Genomic DNA, 25000 nt, shown 5'->3' on the forward strand with positions numbered 1-25000 from the left:
GTCCTGTGGTGGTTTTAGGCTATTTTCTTGGGGGATGGGACACCCCCAACCCCCCCAAAAAACAAAAAAAAATCCCCCCCATTTTTTTTTATTGCAGAAGATTTCCTTGGTCCTTTTACGAATTTCACCTTAATTTTTTTTATCACCTCTTGGGGCAAAGCCCCTATAGGCTAGGGGCGAAGCCGCTAGTCCTATTATATAAAGTAGTAAGCTTTTTTGTCTGTAGCGAAGGATCTGGCTAACCGCTGAACCGATCGGGTTCTCCAAAACAGGGTAGCTTCTCATAGGTCCCAGGAAAGTTTATAACTATTTTGGGGGAGGGTACCACCACCATCCGAAGAGGAATCGCCCCTACAAAAAAATTTACCCCCCCCAAAATTTTTTTTTTATAGTCTAAAAAATAAGTCTTGGGATTTAACCCTCCTTAAGTGCCCCTAAAGGCCTCTATTTGCATAGCCGCTAGTTTTAAAAATAAAGTTATTGAAACAAAATAGAAAGCGCCCCTTTTAAAAACATTGACATTGCAACTTCCAGGGTTTATATCGACTTTTTGGCTTTAACAAAAAGTGGTCATTGTTTACATATTGTCGTCATTGTTTTGATGCCATCTGACTTTATTGAGGAGTGATTTTTTTTATAGATGTTGTCATCCTTATTTTATCAATGTTTATAGAAGTAAAAAAATGACAAACATTTAGAGTTATAGAGTAGCTTTTTAATAGTTATTTCTCGTATCGTATTATAAACGGCTTTCCGCGGATATAGAATGTACAATTATAAGATTAAAACTAGTTTTAATCTTGTGATTGTACATTTCTATATTCGTAGAAAACTGGATATAATACGATGCTAGACATAGTTTTTTCGTATGGATGAGAACCGGTTCCTATCCACCGGATTCGAATGAATACGAGAAAATATAATTACTGGATTATATGAATTTATTAATAAGTATAAAAATTCAGTTAAAGAATAATATTTAAAAATTATACAATTAGTTTATGATAAATTTTCTTTCTCTTGTCTTGGGATGCATCTAATACCATATTGGCCATAAATCTCCAAAACACCTATAAAAAATAATGTATAATGCGATTAATTAATATGACTTTCCCATGTCCTTTACAAAGAAGCAGAAGTAACGGTTGTAGTTTAAATGGTAGGTCCGGCTCTCAGGCATATCTCAAATTTGGCGAACTTAAAACTTTGCAACGCCTTAAATTAATTTTTTCTATTTAGAATATTTACATTCCATATTAAAATGCACTAAAAATTATTAAAATATTTAATTTTGTACAGCAAAAACGTTAATTTGATTTTTAAAATTAGCGATGGTATCGGAGACAACTTCCCAGGAAACTAAATAAAATTCGTGTTACACCTCTGATGACTTTAGAGTTTAAGTTTTTAGTAGCGAATTTACTCTATGTTTAACCTTAAACGGTCGGTACCCTTCCGGACGGATGGACAGACGGACGAACGGGCAGTCGGACGGACGGACAGACGGACGGACGGACGCACAGACAGACAGACGGACGGACAGACGGACGGACGGACAGACAGACAGACGGACGGGCAGACAGACGGACATTTCGAATTATAGAGTAGACGGACAGAGGGACGGAAGGACAGACGGACAGAAAGACAGACGGACAGACGGACGGGCAGACAGACAGACGGACATTTCGAATTATAGAGTAGACGGACAGAGGGACGGAAGGACAGACAGAAGGACGGACAGACGGACGGACAGGCGGACGGACAGACGGACGGACAAGCGGACGGAGAGACGGACGGAAAGACGGACGGAAGAACAGACGGACGGACAGGTGGGCGGACAGACGGGCGGACAGACGGGCGGACAGACGGGCGGACAGACGGGCGGAGAGACAGATGGACAGACGGACAGATAGACGGACGGACAGACGAACAGACGATCAGACGGACAGACGGACGGACAGACGGACAAACAGACGGACGGGCAGACGGACGGACGGACGGACATTTCGAATTATAGAGTAGCTTCGCTACTAAAAACCAGAAGGGGGAGGTGGCATTTAAGTCTCTCCCCCCCCCTTCCCCCAAATGTTAAGGGGTTATTGAATTATTTTATGAAATAGGGATATGGTTTCATCAAATAAATTTATTAATGATAATAAAACAAGGATGACAACATCCATAAGTAGCGAAGCACAAAAAAATCGTAGAGGGGAATGTGTACAAGTAGATTTAAGGTGTATTTTTAAAATGAAGAATAGATTTTTCGGAGAAAATAAACACGAAACCTTGTTTTATTTTGTACATTGACGCCATAAAAGATGCTCATAACATTGGGAAAAATTATTTTGATTCTGATATTCAAAAAAAAGTTTGAAAATTGGACACCAAAGAAATGGGGAAACATATAAAACATATAAAAATAGCCAAAAACCTGCTAAAAGGCAGTCTTACTGCTATGTTTGTTTTCTTAAAACGACAGAATATTTAATTTTGATATCTAGAACTGAAAAAGTTTTGAAAATCGGACAATAAACACCAAAGATATGGAGAAAATGTGAAAAATATAAAAATAGCCTAAAACCTACAAAAAGGCAGTCGGACCGTCATGGTTGTTATCTTTAATTGACGGGAAATTTAATTTTGATATCTGTAAATGAAAAAATTTTGAAAATCGGACCATAAACACCAAAGATATGGAGAAAAAATAGAAAAATTTAAAAATAGCCTAAAACCTGCTAAAAAGGAGTCCGACTGGCATCCATGTTTTATACTTGATTATACTCCATATTAAAAAGATTGTTGACAAGAAATTTCATCCTTCTATCTTAAACAGGAGCCGAGAAAATCGTTTCCCCTATTCTTTCTCAGATAGACGGACAGACATTTCAAATTATAGAGTAGCTTCGCTACTTACTAATTAGGGGGGCAGCAGTTCTGACACTTTTGCGTAAACAGGGAGCATAGGCTTTATCTTAGGAGTGAAACCTTGTTTTATTTTGTACATTGACGCCATAAAAGATGCTCATAACATTGGGAAAAATTATTTTGATTCTGATATTCAAAAAAAAGTTTGAAAATTGGACACCAAAGAAATGGGGAAACATATAAAACATATAAAAATAGCCAAAAACCTGCTAAAAGGCAGTCTTACTGCTATGTTTGTTTTCTTAAAACGACAGAATATTTAATTTTGATATCTAGAACTGAAAAAGTTTTGAAAATCGGACAATAAACACCAAAGATATGGAGAAAATGTGAAAAATATAAAAATAGCCTAAAACCTACAAAAAGGCAGTCGGATCGTCATGGTTGTTATCTTTAATTGACGGGAAATTTAATTTTGATATCTGTAAATGAAAAAATTTTGAAAATCGGACCATAAACACCAAAGATATGGAGAAAAAATAGAAAAATTTAAAAATAGCCTAAAACCTGCTAAAAAGGAGTCCGACTGGCATCCATGTTTTATACTTGATTATACTCCATATTAAAAAGATTGTTGACAAGAAATTTCATCCTTCTATCTTAAACAGGAGCCGAGAAAATCGTTTCCCCTATTCTTTCTCAGATAGACGGACAGACATTTCAAATTATAGAGTAGCTTCGCTACTTACTAATTAGGGGGGCAGCAGTTCTGACACTTTTGCGTAAACAGGGAGCATAGGCTTTATCTTAGGAGTGAGAGGATGGGTTATTAAAAAAAAAAGTTTAGTTTTGGGGTGTATTTTCCTTATATTTAAATTTTTTGATAGGTCTCCAGGTTCAGGTGCTGCAGGCTGGAAGGTCACTTCTGGACAGGTGTAAATGAAAAAAAAAATTGTTTGAAGAGTTAGAGATCAACTTATTAAACCAAATATTCATCTTTTGGGATTTTATGAGCATATATGAAGAAAAAATAAAAAAAACAGCCTCCAGGTTCAGGTCCTGCAGGCCTCCAGGTGAATTCTGGACAGGTAAAAACTAAAAAATTTTAATTTTGAAGTTAGAACAAAACTCATTAAACAATAGTTGCTACTTTATGGATGGTATGAACTAATTTGATGAAAAATTTGAAATCAGGCTCCAGGTTCAGGTAGTGCAGGCCTCCAGGTAAATTCTGGACAGGTAAAAACTGAAAAATTTGAGTTTTAAAGTTAGAGCATAAGTTTTTTAACAAAAGTTGCTACTTTATGGATAGTATTAACTCATGTGAAGAAAAATTTGAAATCGGGCTTCAGGTTCAGGTACTGCAGGCCTCCAGGTGGATCCTGGACAGGTAAAAACTTAAAATTTTTACTTTTGAAGTTAGAACAAAACAAACTTAACAAAAGTTGCTACTTTATGGACAGTATTTACTTGTTTTTACTTTTAAAGTTAGAGCATAACTTCTTAAACAAAAGTTACTTTATGGATAATAGGTATTAACTCATTTGAAGAAAAATTTGAAATCAATTACAAATTTTTCTTTAAATTATTTAATACTATACATAAAGTAGTAACTTTTGTTAAATAAGTTTTGTTTAAACTTCAAAAGTAAAATTTTTCAGTTTTTACCTGTCCAGAATTCACATGGAGGCCCGCAAGAACCTGGAGCCCGATTTAAAATTCTTCTTCTAATGAGTTAATAATATCCATAAAGTAGCAACTTTTGTTAAATAAGTTATGCTCTAACTTCAAAAGTAAAATTTTTCAGTTTTTACCTGTCCAGAATTCACATGGAGGCCTGCAGTACCTGAACCTGATCTTACTAAACGCCGTTATGCTGTCATGCAAAAATTGATTCAATCTGAGAAATTTGAAAAAGTTTGGCATTTAGATGGCAAAATTGTCAAATTTATTACTAAAAAGAGTGAGAAAGTATTTAAAGTAAAAATGTTTGAAATCACACCCAATCAAATAATTGAGAAATATTGTTAAGAGATAAACATTATTATTCTATTATATGTAATACTTTGATTAAGTTTTATCCTCTTACATTATATTTTACAATATTTTAATTATAGAGTAGCTTCGCAACTAAAAATTGCTTCATCTATAATACAAAGTAGAACGATGTCTGTCCGTCTGTCTGTCCGTCTGTCCGTCTGTCCGTCTGAAGCTTAAGATCTCGGTAACCACTGAACCGATTGGATTCTACTCTTCAGGGTATATACCTATCGGTCCTGTGGTGGTTTTAAGCTATTTTCTTGGGGGGTGGGACACCCCCAACCCCCCCAAAAATGAAAATTTACCCCCCCAAAAAAATACTCCTGGTGCTGCTGGTGCAGCTGGTGCAGCTGCTGGAGCTGGTGCAGCTGGTGCTGCTGGTGCTGGTGCAGAAAATTATTTTTTTTCTTGGGGCAAAGCCCCTAGAGGCTAGGGGCGAAGCCGCTAGTGTAAATATAATTTTATACCCTTGTTAGTGATCTTTGTTTATATGTTAAATTACACCCAATTTCCATATCTTTCATTCATTAAAAACTTCTCCCTATTTTCCCCTTACAGCCCCAACTTCCTTTCTTCATTATACCTTTTATGTATATGTCTCACACTATATTTATGTAATGATTTTCGATAGGGTGGGCAGTATCTGTCAGATTTTAAATAATATTGAATATGATTTCTTATCTAGATATAAAGATTCTACATTAAATGGTAATAATTATGAAAATCCGTATTATGAAATTGATTTATCATGTGCATATTTTAATAACAAACAATTTATTGAAAAATGTAAACAATTTAAAACATTAAAATTTCTCTCTTGGAACATACAAAGTCTCAATAGTAAATTTATTCAGCTTAAAGAATATATAGATTATTTAAAAGAAAATAAAGTCATAATAGATGTAATATCATTGCAAGAAGTCTGGACTATCTATGACCAAGATATTTTTAAAATAGATGATTATATCTTTATCTATAAGTGTAGAAAGAATAAAGGGGGCGGCGGGATAGCCTATTATATTCATAAAAATCTAAAATTCAAAATATTGAATGAATTGTCAACATTTGAAGAAGGTTTATTTGAGTCACTCACAATTCAACTTGAATATAACAGAGAGAAATTTGTTGTAAGTAATGTCTACCAGCCTAATACTACTAAAATTGGATTTACAGAATCTCAACAAATGGATTTTTTTATTGATAATTTTTCTAACCTACAAAGTAAATTAATGTCTTTTAAATGTGCCTCTTACATTTTCACAGATTCTAATTTTGATATTCTAAAATACTATTGTCATGAAAAAACAAATGATTTTCTTGAAAATTGCATTGCAAATGGTTTTTTATCTTTGATAACAAAACCAACAAGAATTTCTAGAACAACAGCAACATGTATTGACCAAATTTTTACTAACGCAAAAGATAATAGTTTTCATTCAGGAATTTTATTAAATGATATATCTGATCATTTTCCAATTTTCACAATAACACCTTATTCATATAAAGCAAGTAAAGAATCTTTTATTTTTACAAGAAATATTAATGAAGAAAAAATTACTGAGTTTATCAATCTATTAAGAAATGTTAATTGGGAAAATGTAACTAACAGTATGGAACCCCAACATTGCTTTAATAAATTTTATGAGCTTTTTAATGAATTTTATGAACTTTCTTTTCCTTTACAAAAGATAAGAATTAATAAGAACATACATAAAATTGAAAAATTTATGACTGATGGTTTAATGAGATGTAGAGATAAAAAATTTGAATTGTCAACGTTAAGTATTAATGAACCAACTGCTGAAAATATTAGGATATATAATAGATATAGAAATGTCTATAATCGTGCAATAAAAACAGCTAAAAAATTGTATTATTGTAATGAGCTAAAAAAATGTAAATCTGACTTGAGGAAAACTTGGGATATTATTAGAGATGCAATCCGAAAAACAAAAGATAAAGCAACATGTATCAATGAATTGAAGTTTAATGATTCTATATATTTGGATAATGCAGAAATTTCTGAGAAATTGAATGAACACTTCACTTCTGTAGCAAGCAAGATATCATCTAAAATAAATCCTTCTAACATTGATCCGTGTAGCTATATACCTAATTATAATTCCAGTTTTAAAATGCATACAATAAACCCAAATATAGTTATAAATATTGTTAAAAAAATGGGAAATAAACAAAGTATGGACATTTTTGGCCTGTTAAATTCTTTTTTAAAGAAAATAATTTCTGTTATTGCTCTTCCTCTCTCTCATGTCTTTAACCAAACTATTTTAACTGGAAAAATACCTTCTGAATTAAAAATCGCAAAAGTTATACCTATTTTTAAGTTAAAAGGGAATAATTCTAATGAAAAAGCTGATCCATCAAACTATAGGCCAATAAGTTTATTAGCTATTTTCTCAAAAGTTTTAGAAAAAGTCATTTATCAACAACTTTCTTGTTATTTGTTTAGTAATAATATCATTTTTGAACATCAGTATGGATTTCAATTAAAAAAGTCTACAATACACCCTGTAGTACACCTCTAAAATTACATAGCCAAAGCAAAAAACGATAATAAAACTGTAATTGGAGTCTTCTGTGATCTTGCAAAATGTTTTGAAACAATTCCACACCATATTTTAATTAAAAAGTTGTCAAAAATTGGCATTAATGGCATTGAACTTGAATGGTTTAAAAATTATTTAAGTAATAGACAGCAATTTGTACATGTAAACAACACTGACTCAACAAAGCTGAAAATAGATAGAGGCGTCCCACAGGGCTCTATTTTAGGACCAATTCTATTTTTAATCTACATAAATGATCTTAAAAACTGTACTGATTTATTTACCCTATTATTTGCTGATGACAGTAATTTTTTAATTTCTGGTAAAAACTTTACAGAGATAAAACTGAAATTAAACAATGAACTTAAAAAGATATCTGATTGGTTTAGGAGTAATCAAATGAGCTTAAATCCTGATAAAACTAAAATTATGATATTTAATAAAAACGAAAATACTATTGATTGGAATGCTCTTAATATTAAGCTAAACTTTAACAATGAAAATGAGTTTGATCCTGAGAAAATAAAAATCTTAAATTATGTCAATTCAAGTAGCAATATTCCTGCAATTAAATTCCTAGGTGTATTTATAGATCCTTCTTTAAATTTTAAATATCATGTAGAACATTTACGTAAAAAAATTTCTAGTTCCTTATTTCTTATAAATAGAGCTAAACATATACTGAATTTAGATAGCAAAAAAATGCTTTTTCATTCCCTTATAAATAGTCATTTACTTTACTGTTTACCTGCCTGGAGTTGTGGTCTTAAATCTACTATGGAACCATTAATTAAATTGCAAAAAAAGGCAATAAGAATTGTTTTTAGTAAGAAACACATCTCACACACAATGCCTTTATTTAAAAAAATGAATGTCCTTCCTTTACATGAATCAGCTAATTATTTGAAATTATTATTTATGTATGATTTTATAAACAGTAAGCTACCAAGTTCCTTTCAAGGTACATGGCTTCGCCGTAACCAATTACATACCAGAAATCTTAGAAACTCAAATATGTTTGATGTTAAAAAGCCGAAGTTTAAATCTATTGAAAGATTTCCTAAGTATCATTTTCAAGAATTATGGAATAACCATTGTAATAATGATTTATTAACCCACAATCAACCAAGAAAAAAATTTATTAAAAATCTAAAAGAATCTTTGTTATCAAGCTTAATTCTAGTGTGTAACAACCCATTATGTCAAGAATGTAGATAAATTTATATTTCTTTTCAATATTGTTTGAAATCTGATAAATTAATCAAAATTTATTTGTTTAAAATTTTTTAAATTTCTATTATTGCAATAATGGTGTGAGACTTGTATGCCCTAATCAATCCTTCCTATTATCATTCTTTCCTCTCCAATATGATTTCATTTATTGCTTATTATCTTTTTTTGTCTTATTTATATGGCCTGTATGAAAACAATGTGTGAATACACATTACTGCATACTCCTATTTTTTAGGAAACTGCCATTTGGGAAGAAAATATTTTTATAAATTAACCATATCAATATAATTTTTCTGTATATATAAATGTATATAATATTCATTTAATTCATTTATTATTGTAGTTTTTTTTTCTATGTATGTACACCCAAGAATAATAAATCTAATCTAATCTAATCTAACCTAGAGCCCGATTTCAAATTTATCTTCAAATTGGTTAATACCATCCATAAAGTAGCAAATTTTGTTAAATAAGTTATGCTCTAACTTCAAAAGTAAAAATTTTTAGTTTTTAACCTGTCCAGGATCCAGCTGGAGGCCTGCAGTACCTGAACCTGGAGCCCGATTTCAAATTTATCTTCAAATTGGTTAATCCTTATACTAAAGTAACAGGGTGTTTGTCTGTTTGTCTGTACCTAAGGATCTCACTAACCACTGAACTGATCGGGTTCTTCTTAAAAGGGTATATTCTCATAGGTCCCGGGAAGGTTTTTAACTATTTTGGGGGAGGGTACCACCACCCTCCCAAGAGAAATCACAAAAAATCGAAATTTTTTTTACGTTTCTTAATTTTAGAAAGAGAGTTAAACGCAAATATAAATGTCAAAAGCAACATAGACATATTTTAAATATAAAAAAAACATTTAAAGTGCCATTAGAGGCCTCTAGGGGCGTAGCCGCTAGTACTATCCATAAAGTAGCAACTTTTGTTAAATAAGTTATTCTCTAACTTTAAAACTGAAAATTTTTTGTTTTACCTGTCCAGGATCCACCTGGAGGCCTGCAGTACCTAAACCTGGAGCCAGATTTCAAACAAATTTTTTTTTCATTTATACCTGTCCAGAAGTGACCTTCCAGCCTGCAGCACCTGAACCTGGAGACCTATCAAAAAAATAGATATAAGGAAAATACACCCCAAAACTAAACTTTTTTTATTGAATAATCTATCCTCTCACTCCAAAGACAAAGCCTATGCTCCCTGTTTACGCAAAAGTGTCAGAACTGCTGCCCCCCTTAACAAAATTCACCTAGAATTGCCCTCTGGCACATATCTTATAACATAACTCCTCATTTTAACAACAACCAAACATGGAAGCCAACATCCATATAAGCAAAGCTCTTAAATGGTAGGACAAACGAACATTAACACTTGTAGAGTGTCAGAACTTAATAAGCAGAATTTTAAACATAAGTCAATATAAAGTTGTTACACTTTCTAAATTGTACCTAATTTTTATAGGAATCAACATGTAAAGTTTGAAATTGATAGGACAATTCTAACCTGTTTAAATTAACCGGAATAGCTAACTGTCCCAGAATAAAATAAACTCACATACAGACGGACAGACCATAATTATAGAAAAGCATTGCTTTTAAAAAAACTAATATGTATTTACTCACTGACAGTAAAAAACTGATTCGTTTTCCAATATTTTTTACAAAAGCAGAAAAAAAGTTACAATGACAAGCTGACAGACATCTAAATTATAGATAAAATTCGCCAACAATTTCAAGATCCATATTTCAACTCCATTTATCCATGCAAACATAATTTACATTGATGCGAATACATTCAAACACATGCGACGCATGTGAATTAATTGATACTTTATCTAAAGTCGCTTGTAATAAAAGATTTAAATATATCTATGTATATAAAATACATTAATATACAGATTTTTATTTTTGTTTAAATTTTAATTATTGGTGGTGTTTAAACCACTTTTTTGAACAACGCCCCCATAAAACGTTTCCATGTATAAATTGAAGAAAAGTACATTAAGCTATTAAGTACATCGATAAAGTATTTTTTTTCTTCATAGTATTTAAATTAATTTTTGAAACAAACTTAGAAAAAAAGCCTTTGAGATTTTAATAATCATTAATTAATTCTTTAAAAAAAAAATTAATTTAAATATCTGAAAATTTGCCGTTAGTTCTTAGTTGGTATAAAACAAAATAATTTAGAGTAGCGGGGCTACTCTATTACTATTAATATTACAGAAATTTTGCATGAGAATTAAAGTAAATATCATAAGATTAGCACCAGTTTTGTTAGCTCAGGCATTCAGAACCTTGTTTTTACTAATTATCCACGGAAAGATGTCTATAATACGATGTGGTAAATTACTCAACAAAATTTATTTAGGATCTACAATTTTGATATACAAGATACAAAATATATTTGTTTTATTTAATGAAAAAAAATATATTTCTTTTATTTCATGAAAAAAATATTTTCTACTTTTCATCCCTTTTGTCCTTGTTAACACAGTATAAACTTTGTACAGCAGAGAAAGAGTGGGCAATGACAATAGTCCCCAAAGTTATTAGGTTGAGTGTTCACACTTTTCAACCACAAATTTTAATCTACAGAAGGGGTTATTCTAAGTATCATCATAGGGCCGGGGATGTATATTAATTTATCGGCCATTGTAGTATCCCTTTAGATCCACTACTGTGTACCCCTTCTAATATAATTTGCTTTGCTATAATTTGTGTATTGATGAAACAATATGCTGATGTGATAATATGCGGAAATGACCGCACACCGTTTAATTGGTACTTTCCCCCCCCCCCCCCCAACTTACTTGTTTCAATACGCCTCCCACAGCACAAAACTGTATAAAAAGTCGTCAGAAATTAAGAACTAAAAATCATGAGATAATTGATCATGCAGGTAATGCGTGGACCTACCAGATTCCCCACAACCGAAGTAACATATTCAACGCTAATAGTTGTGAGATACGTTGTTTGAACCTAGACTCGAACACAAATCCCCTCCCAAATTAGATTAGATAGATTATACTTTAACATTGATACATAAGATCAAAGGCAATTTGATATTTTAAAACAGACGTACAGACAAACTAGATTTGTTTATAGAGAGGTTACGCCCAGGGATCTAAAAGGATAAGACAATGGCTAATTAATAGGTGTACATTAGGGCGGGTTCATATCGGAATTAAACAAAGAGGGGATGTGCAACAGATAAAACTAACTTAAATAAAATTTCTGACTGAAAAAGAATTTTAAAAATTGATATTTAGAATGCGACCACTTAAAAATGTATTTTTTAGTAAAAAAATATGCAAAGACGATATTCAAGTCCTTTCCACTCATTATCTCAGTTGCTATTAGTGCTAGAGGGCTAAATATTTTTGTTAATTTCCCCAGTTTAATAATAAATTTCTGACTGTAAGTCAGTTAAAGTCATATTTCGCTTCCTTACCATTTATTTACCAACCTTTTAACGAACAGACATACAATTGTAGAGCTATGGTTTCATGGTTTCATGGCTATGGTTTCATGGGCTCCCAGGAAAGGCCTTAAGTAGTAGAATCAGGAACTTTTGTCCGTTTCAAAATATCCCGTTCCTAGCCTTAGAAATGACTAAAAAAAACACCATTTTTTAAGGTTTATTGAGAATTATCCAATTTGTAGAGGAAGATAAAGATTTTTTGAAACGGTCAAAAGTTCCTGATTCTACTACTCAATTCCTTTCCTGGGAGCACCACGAAGCAATAGTTCTGATTCAATAAATTTTCGACACCCATTTACAAATAGCTATACAATTGAATGCCTGGTCGTCAGCGGTTTTAAGACTTAGGATAAATTTTAAATCATCCAGAGGTGTATTATACTCATAAAAATCATTTGCAGATCCCCGCTTTGGTCTCAGAGAAAAAATGTCCAAAATCTACCCACCCTAGTATACATCCCCAATGAATATACACAAAATTACCCCTTCTGCCGATTAAGACTCTTGGTTGAGACGTTTGAACACTCAACTTAATGAATCAACCAATCAAAACTCACTAAAGTTCCCAACGTTGTTAAGCCAACGAATAATAAAACGTTTTCATAAAACATTTTTATACAACGTTGGGGACTAGTGTAATAAACAGCCCACTTTTCCAACTACCTCCCTTCATTTTTCAAAGACCTCTTTCGTCTGCTTCTAATTTTTTTTCTGCTACTTGGCTGTGTAATATAAGTGATACCATTGATTGATTTTCAATGACCCAATAGAAAGGTTGCACAAGACGGTTGCGATGGAGAGATACAGTTATTAAACCCTTTCTCCCTCTAATGCTTTATAAGAGTTACACCACTGAAAACAAGTACCTCAACATCCATGTGTAGGGAAAGCAAACTTCTATCCTCTTCAAAGGACTTGAGCCGCTTGTTCCCGCAATTTTCTGGCACCGGGCCACACCCGTTGTGGTGGAATATTTTTATATTCTCCTGCACCAAGAAAATAAACAAAATTATTGAAAATAAGGAAAACAACTTCTTTAAGAAAAAATCTATGGAAAGTGTTATTATCGCATCGTATTATAGACAGCTTTCAGTAGATATTAAAATTTAAAGATTAAAGCCAGTTTTGTTTGCTCCTAGTGGTCAAACAAAACTAAACTGACATTATTTTCAATATCTTTATTTAAGTATTCATGAGAAATTGTCTGTAACACGGTGCAATATATAGATTATCAGTATGAAAAACAACCGTTTCTAATCAACCGGTAATTAATCGGTTACTGCTAAAACAAGTATTTGAATTATATAAGAGCAATTAAATAGATGGACAGACGGAAAAAGCCTAAGAGAAAATGCTTTATTGTCATAGAAATCTCCATATCAGCCAAAAATCTTCACTTGCATCTGCGAGAAATACCAAACACCTATCATATGGTTTGTTGACCAAAGAGAATTACAGACAAATTGAGTTGTTTATTGGCTAGCGGAAAAATCAGTCTAATATTTTGTTTTAAATTCATTAGTTTATTTTCTTTTCCTTTTTATCACAGTAATGGAAATCCTTAAAATCTTTCTCGTGCTTCTCTGTAAAATACTGAAACAGAAAAAAAATATAAAATCTCCCGTGAACCTGGTGTGAAAAGGCCCCTAGAGGTTATAGGCAAAGCCTCTGTCTATTAAATAACATAATGAAATACAAGCGTAAAACACTTTTTATCTATCAATCAATCTATCTCTCTATCTGTCTGTCTGTCTGTCATTTTGTCTGTATGTCTGTCTGTCTGACTGTCTGTATGTCTGTCTGTATGTCTATCTGTCTGTCTGTCTGTTTGTCTGTCTGTCTGTCTGTCTGTCTGTCTATCTATCTATCTATCTATCTATCTATCTATCTATCTATCTAACTTTTTGTATATCTGTCTTTCTGTCTATCTGTCTGTCTGTCTGTCTGTCTGTCTGTCTGTCTATCTGTCTGTCTGTCTGTCTGTCTGTATGTCTGTCTGTCTGTCTGTCTGTCTGTCTGTCTGTCTGTCTGTCTGTCTATCTATCTATCTATCTATCTATCTATCTATCTATCTATCTATCTATCTATCTATCTATCTATCTATCTATCTATCTATATATCTATCTATCTATCTATCTATCTATCTATCTATCTATCTATCTATCTATCTATCTATCTATCTATCTATCTATCTATCTACCTGTAGGGAAACTTGTGTGTTATACTGACAAGGAAGGATATCAAATAATTCTGGATGTTCAAAATTGATGCATGTGAAAAAATCTTGTTCGGCTAGGTTCAAAGGAATGTGGTACCTTTAGAAGAAGAAAAATATGCTTTATCTATTCTAATACAGCGCAGCAATAACAAAATTACATTTAAGATCAAATATTGACAGTAGTAAAAAAATGTAAATGTTATTTGTCATATGATAGGATGTGAATTTGTTTGTGATATTTACTTATTATTTCATAATTTTCTAATATAAATGTAACAGTAACTCTGTCTGTCTTTACCCAAGGATCTTGCTAACCGCTGAACCGATATGGTTCTCCTTTACAATGTAGCTTCTCATAGGTCCTGAGTAGGTTTATAACTATTTTAGGGGGTTGTACCCACCCCAAAACATTTTTTTTGAGAGGTGTTTTTAAACTAAAATAAAAATTGGGGGGATCGAATTCAACCCTCCACCACATCAAGTGCCCCTATAGTCCTCTAGAAGCTACATAGGCTAGTATCAGGGAAAAGGGAATGTGATTCTGACAAACAATTCTAATTGAAAATTTTCCCACAACCTCCTTCCATTTTTCTTCCCCCTTCTTACCCACTTCCCTTTTAGTTATCCCAAAAACAAGTTTTACTCCAACAAAATATTTAATTTTCGGCAATTTCATATGGAATTAATTGGCTGAATAGCAGCCCCTGGCTGGTATATTCCATTATAGGATGTAGGACAACAGACATATACAAAAGTAGCTGCGCTACTAAAAAAGTTTAATACCTTAGCAGAACATTATAAGCATTTTCTGTGTTGAGATAATCGTTGTAAATATTATTTTGTCTCATCTTGTCAAAATTGTATATGACAACTCCAGTGTTTAGGCCCTAAAACAATTATTTAATTAAAAGAAGAAAGTAAACATTTATTTTTCAGGGAAAAAAGGGACATTGGGCTGTTTTTATACACCAGTCCCCAAAGTTTTATAATAACGGTTGCTTATTCGTTTGCTTAACAACTTTGGGGACTTTATTTCAATTTTGATTGGTTGGTTCGTTAAGTTGAGTTTCCAAACGTTTCAATAGCTAATTACAATCTACAGAAGGGATAATCTTGTTTATCATCATTACATTGTACATCAGTTTATCGGCCATTATCTTATTCCTTTAGATCCCTATATATATTTGTAGGAAAAAAAGAAATGTTTTTTTAGATGCGCGGCATCTCTGTAAGCATTCGCTTCCTTTACTGACACTCTATGACCGGACAACAAATATTGACGAACGGACAGACTGACAGATGAACTGACATACCGACAAACAAACAGACAGACCGACAGACGGACAAACTGACGGCTGCCTGTTGCTGAAGGAAATTTAAAACATTACCTGAAATTTGCCAGGTTTACCCAAGGGACCTTCGTAATCATCCCCATATAATCCCTGTCATATTTATTGTTCATACTATCAATATCAAGTAATCAGAAGTTTGTCTGTTTGTCTTGTACATCAATTCTGGCTGCTTGATTGTATAATTTTTGTCTAAAAGTTTCTAAAAAGTAACTGTTAACCAAAATAACAATTGATATGGAAATTTTCGCCAATTTAAAATGCTAATTTGTAACATAATTATTGGTCAGTTCGTTCATCCAGTAGAAGAGGAGTGGTTGGGGTAATGGGGGTGGATTGGGGTTTTCATTATAATAGCCAGATGGGAGTATTAATTTATCAGAGTAAATGAAAATCTGGTGCAATAATATATCGATTTTTATAATAATTTTATGACATATTTTCGATTAGATTATGACAAAATCACAATTGTGTTATGTGGTACGTAAAAATTAGATATTTTAGCCAGGCCATGTACACTTACATATATAAATGCCATGAAGTTTTAAAAAACATTATCTCACGATAAACATATCATTTTTTATTTGATACTAGTTGTTTCCTAGTCCTATGGGAGGGCGAATGAAAAAGCCATCCAAAGAAATTTGTAACCGTTTTTAAGATCTTTAGCTTCATGCAATAAAAACCTTACTACTTAATATTGTAGAATAATGTCAGCTCTGAAGTTTAATGGTCTTTAGTATGAACATTCCATGATGTAATTATGATAATGGGGTGCTAGATCGAGTCCCATTGACATTAAAACTTCCCCCTTGTCTGTCCGGTTTCTTTCTGCCCATAATTCTAGAAAAAAAGATAATAATGATCATAAGTAGGGCAGTAATAAAAAGATTAAAACAATTGGTACTTTCACTCATATTGTCAATCTAGCACTGAAACCCACCCCTCCCTTCAATTTGGAATAAGTTAAAAATAAGGGGGGGGGGTCTCCTTTGCCTAACCCCTGCCGGCTCACAAACTTATAAACTTATCTAACCTGACTTTAACTCATATAAAAAGGAAAGCTTTTTAAAAATTATTTAAAATAAGAAGATTTCTGTGCTTGAAAAGGAACTTTAAGGGAAATTGCCAGATGTGTTACTTAAAAACCTACCTTCAATATTGGAGGCAAATTCTAAATCGGATGCATCGATAAAGAGTAAATGTTTCAGCTTTGTAAATGCCAGGTGGTAGAGGGGAGCGATGTAGTAGAAATTGGCACGATATTTATCCTAAAATAATATGATAGTTATTATATAAGAAGCATTCTAATAACAAGATTAAATAGGATTCTAAAAGTAATGGATACCCCTCGCCCAACAATTATGAGCAACAAATAGTGCCTGATAAAAAATGTCGTCATAAAATACAAATGACCAATGATAGGCCAGGATATATTTTACCATTAGTTAATATAAAGGTATAATGGCCTACTTTGCTTCTTCCCTAATTACCCTAAAGGAAATCATCGCTTATGTTTATCAAATATATTTATGGGAATGTTTGGACAATGTAACTTTGAACAACCCAATCAGAATTCAATATTACTCCCTACAAAACAATGCAATGATTAAAAAAACTTTGGAAAGGAAAATCATTTTCGATTCAATGGTCTTAACCCCAATTTCTTTTCTTTTACCAATAAATCTTTAAGAATTCTAATGGCAATAGAATTATAGAAAGCGTTCTTAGACCATCAAATTAGACCTTAAAGAAGTTACGCCACTAAAAAACATGGCGAACTTACATTAATTTTAAAAGTAGACTGTAGTGTCTAACTGTATTATTGCATATATATAAAAACTTAGACATACAGACCAAAATTTTGAATCTTTAGAGTAGCTACCATAGACGTCCAAGCTTTTTTTTTTTGGGGGGGGGGGGGGTAAAATGGCGCGCGAAGCGCGCTGCAATTTTTTTTTACCCCCCCTAAAATTTTTACCCCGGGGGTAAAATTTGCTTTTAAATTTTATTAAATATTTAGTATTAAAAATGCGCGCGAAGTGCGCAAATTTTTTTTTTCTAAGAGATTTTTTATTTTGGGGGGGGGAGGTATTTACCCCCCCCCCCAAACAATTTTGTGCCGTAGGCACCCCCAAATTCTTGGAGTCTATGGTAGCTACGCTACTAAAAAAGTTGTTTTGTTATTGTAATAGTTTGTAAGTAAAAAAATACAGAAATATGGACGTACGGTCAGATGTAAACTTTAGAGCAGCTACGCTTCTTTAAAAGTATATAAAAAACTTACACTGGCTTTTAAAGCAGAGTTAATATTATTTTTCATGTCTGACACAAAAGTTGGATGTTTAGTAGATATTTCATCACAATCCACTGAAAAAAAAAACAATGGTGATTTCCCTCAAAGTTCTTATGGAGCACTGATCCCCCCTTATCAAAAATTATAGTTAGGATTGGGGATGGTCTCTGGTGACCGAACCCTAACGCGAACCCTGACCTAGAAAAAGGGTGAAAAACTGGTACTTTAAGGGAAACCTTAAAAATTTTACAGAAAGTATAAAGAAATTTTCTATAAAAATGTAATTTTTTTTATCAGAAAAGATAATAATTGGTAACCTTTTTACTTAAAGCAGATATTGTCTATAAATTAAAAGCTATTTTTCTAAACTAATGTCAAGCAAATAATGTTTCAGAAGCAGTCAAAAATAAATTTTGTGTTTTGCAGAAGGAAAAACGTACGTACATATACTATAATTAGTTATTTAGTAGCTGCTTTACTAAATAGTTTACCTAAAGATATCTTTATGGATGGGAGCGAGTTAACTTTTCTAAAACGAAAACCTCGTTCCTAAAATATATTTATGTAATAATAAAATTGAATATATAAAAGCTTTCTACAGTAGTTAAGCTGTCTATCTATATATCTTGTTTTATTTCTAAATATCTTGCAACATATTCATCTACTTATATATCTTTCTAAACAATTATCTATCTATAAGGCACCCAAAACTAGAAAAGACAGCTAGCATGAAACAAACCGGATCAATTGTATTTAGATATTTAAATATGTATTCCTGTCCGACTATCCGTCTATCTATCCACCTGTAAAGCACCCAACGTCAGCCTCTTGTCGAGATAGCTAGCCAGAAAAATACATAATACATCTAACTATCCAGCTATCTATCTACTATCTATCTATCTACCTGTCATGCACCCTGTGTAAGCCATTTGCTCAGATAGTTAGCCAGAAAAAAAACCTCATCTAACCACCTAAGTACATAATACATCTAACTATCCAGCTATCTATCTACTATCTATCTATCTACCTGTCATGCACCCTGTGTAAGCCATTTGCCCACATAGCTAGCCAGAAAAAAACCCTCGTCTAACCAGCCAAGTACATAATACATCCAACTATCCAGCTATCCATCTACTATCTTTCTATCCACCTGTAAAGCACCCAACGTCAGCCTTTTGCCGAGATAGCTAGCCAGGAAGAAACCTGTCCATTTGCTGCTTTCTTTGTTTGTCACTAAAAATCGATAGATAGATATTAAAGTAATATATAAATTTATTAGATAGATAATGATGTCTTTAATTGATATTATAGTTATAGTTATACAGTCTGATCTAAGAACTATTTTGTGTCTTAGACAACCAATAAGGTATATCGAGAAATACACAAAATATTTTAAAGATTGCACTTAAAGTTCCTGTAGATTACTGATAAGTAAACTAATAAAAGAGTGAGGGAGGGGCTGGTAGTTTTTTCTTATGCCTAACCTTAATGGAGGGCCCCAAACATGCAGGCGTTGTCTATACCTGCGCTAACCTAACCCAGTGAAGGCTAAGCTACCCAATTTTAGAGCTTCGCTTTAAGGATGTTGCCATCTATGTTAAAAAGAGAATTGATATGTCCATTTCATTTGGTGTGTTTATTGGTTTTGTTTGACCAAACATACTAACTTGTAGAGTATATTCACTACTAATAGTTACCTATTATTAAATGAATTGGGGAAGGGCCAGCTCTATCAAACATTGTGTTTAGAGTGTTTATTGTTCTTTTGGCAAAGGACTGTCTAAAAAAATACATAAAGTGCGTCTCAATGTCTGTCTGTTAATCCGTATATCTATATGTATTTCTATATAATGACTGTTATTTTAAATTAAGTATATTTTTCTGTCTTTTTTTGTATGTCTATCTGTGAGTATTTGTCAGGGGGGGTTGATACATCTCCGTAAATGTCAACCCACCTACATTAACGCGCGAAGTGAGCTTATTTTTTATTCTCACACACCCCTTAAATATAAGAGGTGTTAGAATTTTTTCATTTAAAGCCCACTATACTGTTTTAGGGGGCTGTAGGGGGTTGGACAACGAGGAGGGGAGGGATAAACCCTCCTTCTGTACAATCAGGGATAAGACAATGGCCGATAAATTGATTTAATGTACATCCCTAATCATGATACACAAATTACCCCTTCTATAGATTAAGATTGGTAGTGAAACAATTGAACACTTAACTTAATGAACTAACCAATCAGAAGTCCCCAAAGTTTTTAGGACAACGAATAGGAAAACATTGTTTAAAAACTTTGGGGACTAGTGTAATAAACAGCCCATATTCCCCTCTCTCTCTACTTACAACAAAATGTACAAAAAAAAACTTACTTAATATCTCTGACATTAAATGAAGGATTGAGGTTAATTATAACCATCCCAAGATTTATACCATCTTTAGAACTTGTCACCTCATGGCTTGATATTAATTCACCCCTAAAAATATACATGTATACTATATAGTAGAGTGGGTCGATTTTCGATATTTCTTATTTTGTATATGGTGCATACACTTACAGTTTAAACATAGTATAAGAAACTCTTCCTGAATTCGTACTGAAGGGTAGAATAATAACCAAACATTTGTTTAAAAATTTTAGATCCTAGCCAAAGAAATACTTAAATTTCATTAGATTCAGAAACTGTTGGTTTTTATACTTATTTAAATTTAATTTTTTGGGGGGTTTCGTATGTTTAAACAGTACACAGGTGTTTGTACCATATTCTGACTCCAAAATCGACCCATCTTAATACATAGATTAGTTAAATATCAGAAAGATCATATGAATTGAATATTAAACCTACTCCAATACAAAAAAATATTCATAGATGCAAAAATATATGAAAAATAAATAAAAGATAGATAGAACTAGAGTTGGGTCAGATATCTGGCTGATTTCTATTCATTTTGCCGGATATCAAACATTAGCAAGATATCCGCCGGATACCGGATATCCGGAATTAGTAATCAGCCGGATATCCGGTATCCGGCCAAAAAAAGTATCAAGCCCAACCCTAGATAGAACAACATATATTTAATTATAAATATATTGACTGACAGGTATTCAGAAAAATAGACCAACAGACATACAAACAAAATTCAAACACAGAGACAGAAACATATTAAGATGGATACACAGACAAGCAGATATATTGGAAAGATAGATAGACATATAAAAATACTGACAGATAAAAAGAAAAAATATTTGTTTAAAGATAAAAATGATCCTACTTACAATTTTGTGTAATCTACTGTAAAACAAGGATGACAACATCCATAAAAGCGAAGCTCCTAAACTTTAAAACAGACAAACATTAATTCTCGTAGGACATACCTACATTTTTAGGACTTGATTTTAGAGATGCTTCGCTTATAACATTGTACCTTGTTGTAATAGGAATCAGTACTCCAAAAATCAGATCAATCGGATTATATATCACATAAACATTTGTTATTAAAAAAGTGAAAAAATCAACATGTTGAAAATGGACGTACGAACATTCTAGTAACGTTTATAGAGTTTCTACGCTTTCTAAATTGTACCTAACTACTACAAGGATCACCATGCAAAATTTAAAATCGATAGGACAATTCTAACGTGCCTAAATTAACAAAAAAGCTATAAGTCACGGACGGACGGACGTACGGACCGACCCTAATTATAGAAAAGCTTCGCTTTTAAAAAATAAAAGAATATACCTTATTAATTTATTAAAAATTGGCACATAATTGTCTTGTAATTCTTCCCTTATATGAAGCGCCTCCTTTTTGTCATTCTAAAAATTAAAAAAAATTATTGTTTATAGCTATTCTACAAGTGTTGCCTATTCTCATTTCTCAAAAAAATTGAGAATGAGAAATCGGTCAGTTTTCTTTAAAGTGCCTAGTCAAGCAAGAACCTCCCCCCCACCCCATAAAATTTTTAAATAGATTTAAAATGAAGGTTGGGACAGAGAATGTTTGTATATTGTATATAGATACATTTTTGTAATTGAAGAAAATAAACAAGTTTTTATCAAAAATATTAAAACACCAACCTTAATATAAGAATCTTCAGAAATCTTATTGTCAAGAAATTCACCCTCTACCAATTTGGTGTTGGAAGAATAAACATATAAATATGAAACATTGTATATTATTAGCAGCGGGACTAGTATACTGACAAGATCATTGCGCTTTAGCCGTTTCATATCATCTGAAATTTATCAAAGAAAATTCTAAGAAAGGGGGTTACTTTTTCGTGGATTTTCTGTAAAGTTTTGTGTAGCGGTTTAGTCAAATGTGCTTATTAAGTCAAACTGTTTTTAATTTTTACAAATTCACATATACATATTTTGTCATAATTAAGAACAGTTTGACTTAATACGTGGATTTGACTAAAGGGTTACGTACAACTTTACAGAAAATACCGAAGAAAAAGGACCACCTTTATATAAAATATGTAGAATTATTCAGATACATAATAGTTATTTCTCGCATCGTATTATAAACGGCTTTCCGCGGATATAGAATGTACAATTATGAGATTAAAACTAGTTTTTTTATCCCCGAGGTGCCGAAGGCACCTGCTAAAAAACTGGTTTTAATCTTATGATTGTACATTTTTATATTCGTAGAAAGCTGGATATAATACGATGCTAGACATAGTTTTTTCGTATGGATGAGAACCGGTTCCTATCCACCGGATTCGAATGAATACGAGAAAAGATATTTAACAACTGGAATAGAAGTTTGGAAACGGTCATAACACATGAAGATTAAATAAATACCATTTCATTTCGATTGTTAGATTATAGTTATTATCTAAACTTATATATAGGGTTATATGTCTTAAGCTGAAGAATATTACTTGTCTATATGGGCTTTACTTTTCAGGGAACCATTACAGATGGTTTTAAGGTTTTTAAAGCTGGTGGTAAGCTAATTTCTCGACCTCTCCCGACCTAAATAGTGGTCCCCTAGAAACTAAAGACGACTCATATTTACAGATTAGAGTACGGAAGGGGGTGTAGGGGATATCATCCCTCCCCTTCTTATAATTGAAACTCTAAAGGCCTTCCTTACACCTTTTTCACCCCGTCAAAAAAAAAAACCTCTGGAAAAACTATGTAAACGCCGCGGGTAGCAATAATCAAAATGTTTCCAATGATATAATGGTCATACTTAAAGGTCAAAACGTTAGGCTTCAAATCTTTATAGAAAGACTATGAGAAACAAAGCCTTATAGAACACGCTTTATTTTAGTAATTATGCTGTAAACAGACCTATTGCGGCAATCAGAAATCTTAAGGGATAATACAATGGAGGATTAATTAATGTATATCCAATTATTAATTGATCCTTCTGTAGAATAAAATACTAGGTTGAAAAGTTTAAACATTGCAAGTTGGAAACAACAAAGTAACATTTAATGAAAGTACCCAAAGTTTTTGAGCCATAACTTTTGGGTACTGATATAATTTACAGTCCCGGCAGCAACAGACTCTAAGCAGCTAAATTACTGAAATAAAACAGGGCAGAATATTCATGAATTCAAGAAAATAATTGCATTGTACATATTTATAGGTATTTAAATCTAATATATTTTATCTATTTCACGGTGTTTCTTAATTCAATTAAGACATTTTAATATGCCACCAAAAAAAGACCATATGTGCGTTAAACGTAAGAGGACAAAGTGTCTCAAAAATCAGACATGTGACGTCATTTTTATGACGTCTCATGGCTGATTTTTTAAAAACTTTGCCCAGTTACCAATTTAACTATAATTCAAAGATTTTGATTGTGACTTTCATGGATTTTTAAATTTAAAATTGTTGAATGTATTTTCAATCCAACCTTATAAAGCAAATTTCTCTTTTTTTAACATAAAGTTATTTAATTTAATTATAGTGGCGTGCACTGGGATTTGCCATGATTTAATACAAATTCATTTTACAGTATTAATGACTAAAATCATGTTATTACTTTAGCAAATTATCATTTTCAAATTTTATGCCCACTTAGATAAGATATTTAAATTTTTGTAGTAAATAATTTGTTTCTTATACATTATACTTTTGCATCTATGGTCTTTTTTATCAGTGTCACATAAAAATGTTTTGATTGAATTCAGGAACAGTGTAATTAATCTATTTTGAGGTATGATAGTATTACTATTTAAATTACCTAAAGAAAAGCTTTTTATAGTGCCTATAAAAATAAATTATACAAGCCTACCATCGGTCATTTAGTTTATGTATTGGCCTACCATTGGTCATTTAGTCTGTGTATTGGTTTTTTTTATAGGCACTATAAAGAGCTTCACCAAAAGACTAAAAATAACAGTTTTCATTACTATTATACATTTTTTTACTAAATTGACTAGTAATGAATTAGTAAATCTCTTAGAGGAATAGGACAATGGGCGATAAATTAATTTTCATGTGTAATCTAACTATTGAGGTGTAGATCAATTTATCTGCCATTTCCTATCCCGCCTTGAGAATGGTAATATGAGGAAGTGTAGAATTTTTAACTTTCATTATCAATTTTTACTTTAAAAAGGTCGTTAATCAGTTCTTAGTTCTCAGAAATGTTTTTAAAAGTATGGTGATGATTTTTAATGAAAATCTATGTAAGGAATGTTAAATTTTAAGTTAAAAAAAAAACAATAATAAATGTTTCATATGTACATGTAATGATATTTTTTAATATACTTTAGAAGTTTATATACATAAAACAATTCCTTAAAACGTTTCAATTTTCAGAATTAAGTTTTTACTTCATATTTTTTATTTGTAAATATTTTCTTAAAATATTTACAAGTTTATTTTTGCTTACAAAATCTAAGAACAATTGGATACAGCTAATTTGCCAGTATCTGGTTAAGCAGGTTTATGCTAATGCTGTACTAGATTTAATGCTTTC

At 32.0% G+C, this 25000-nt stretch overlaps 1 protein-coding gene across 1 annotated transcript; it reads right to left on the minus strand.

The window, feature by feature from the left end:
- Positions 1-927: 927 nt before the first annotated feature.
- On the minus strand, positions 928-22311 carry LOC145324331 (uncharacterized). Its single transcript, XM_080166946.1, has 15 exons — positions 22129-22311; positions 21791-21867; positions 20422-20526; positions 19746-19828; positions 19199-19281; positions 18540-18597; positions 18040-18122; positions 16906-17023; positions 16503-16595; positions 15792-15844; positions 15187-15290; positions 14386-14500; positions 13720-13778; positions 13052-13169; positions 928-1070 (listed from the first exon to the last, which is right to left on the minus strand). Exons 1-15 carry the CDS (start codon positions 22279-22281, stop codon positions 987-989), a joined length of 1386 nt encoding a protein of 461 aa, XP_080023072.1. The 5' UTR covers positions 22282-22311; the 3' UTR covers positions 928-986.
- Between the last annotated feature and the right edge of the window lie 2689 nt (positions 22312-25000).

The sequence above is a fragment of the Acartia tonsa genome, chromosome 7 (assembly GCF_053477335.1).
Source record: "Acartia tonsa isolate MP-2025a chromosome 7, ASM5347733v1, whole genome shotgun sequence".
NCBI classification, from domain to species: domain Eukaryota; kingdom Metazoa; phylum Arthropoda; class Copepoda; order Calanoida; family Acartiidae; genus Acartia; species Acartia tonsa.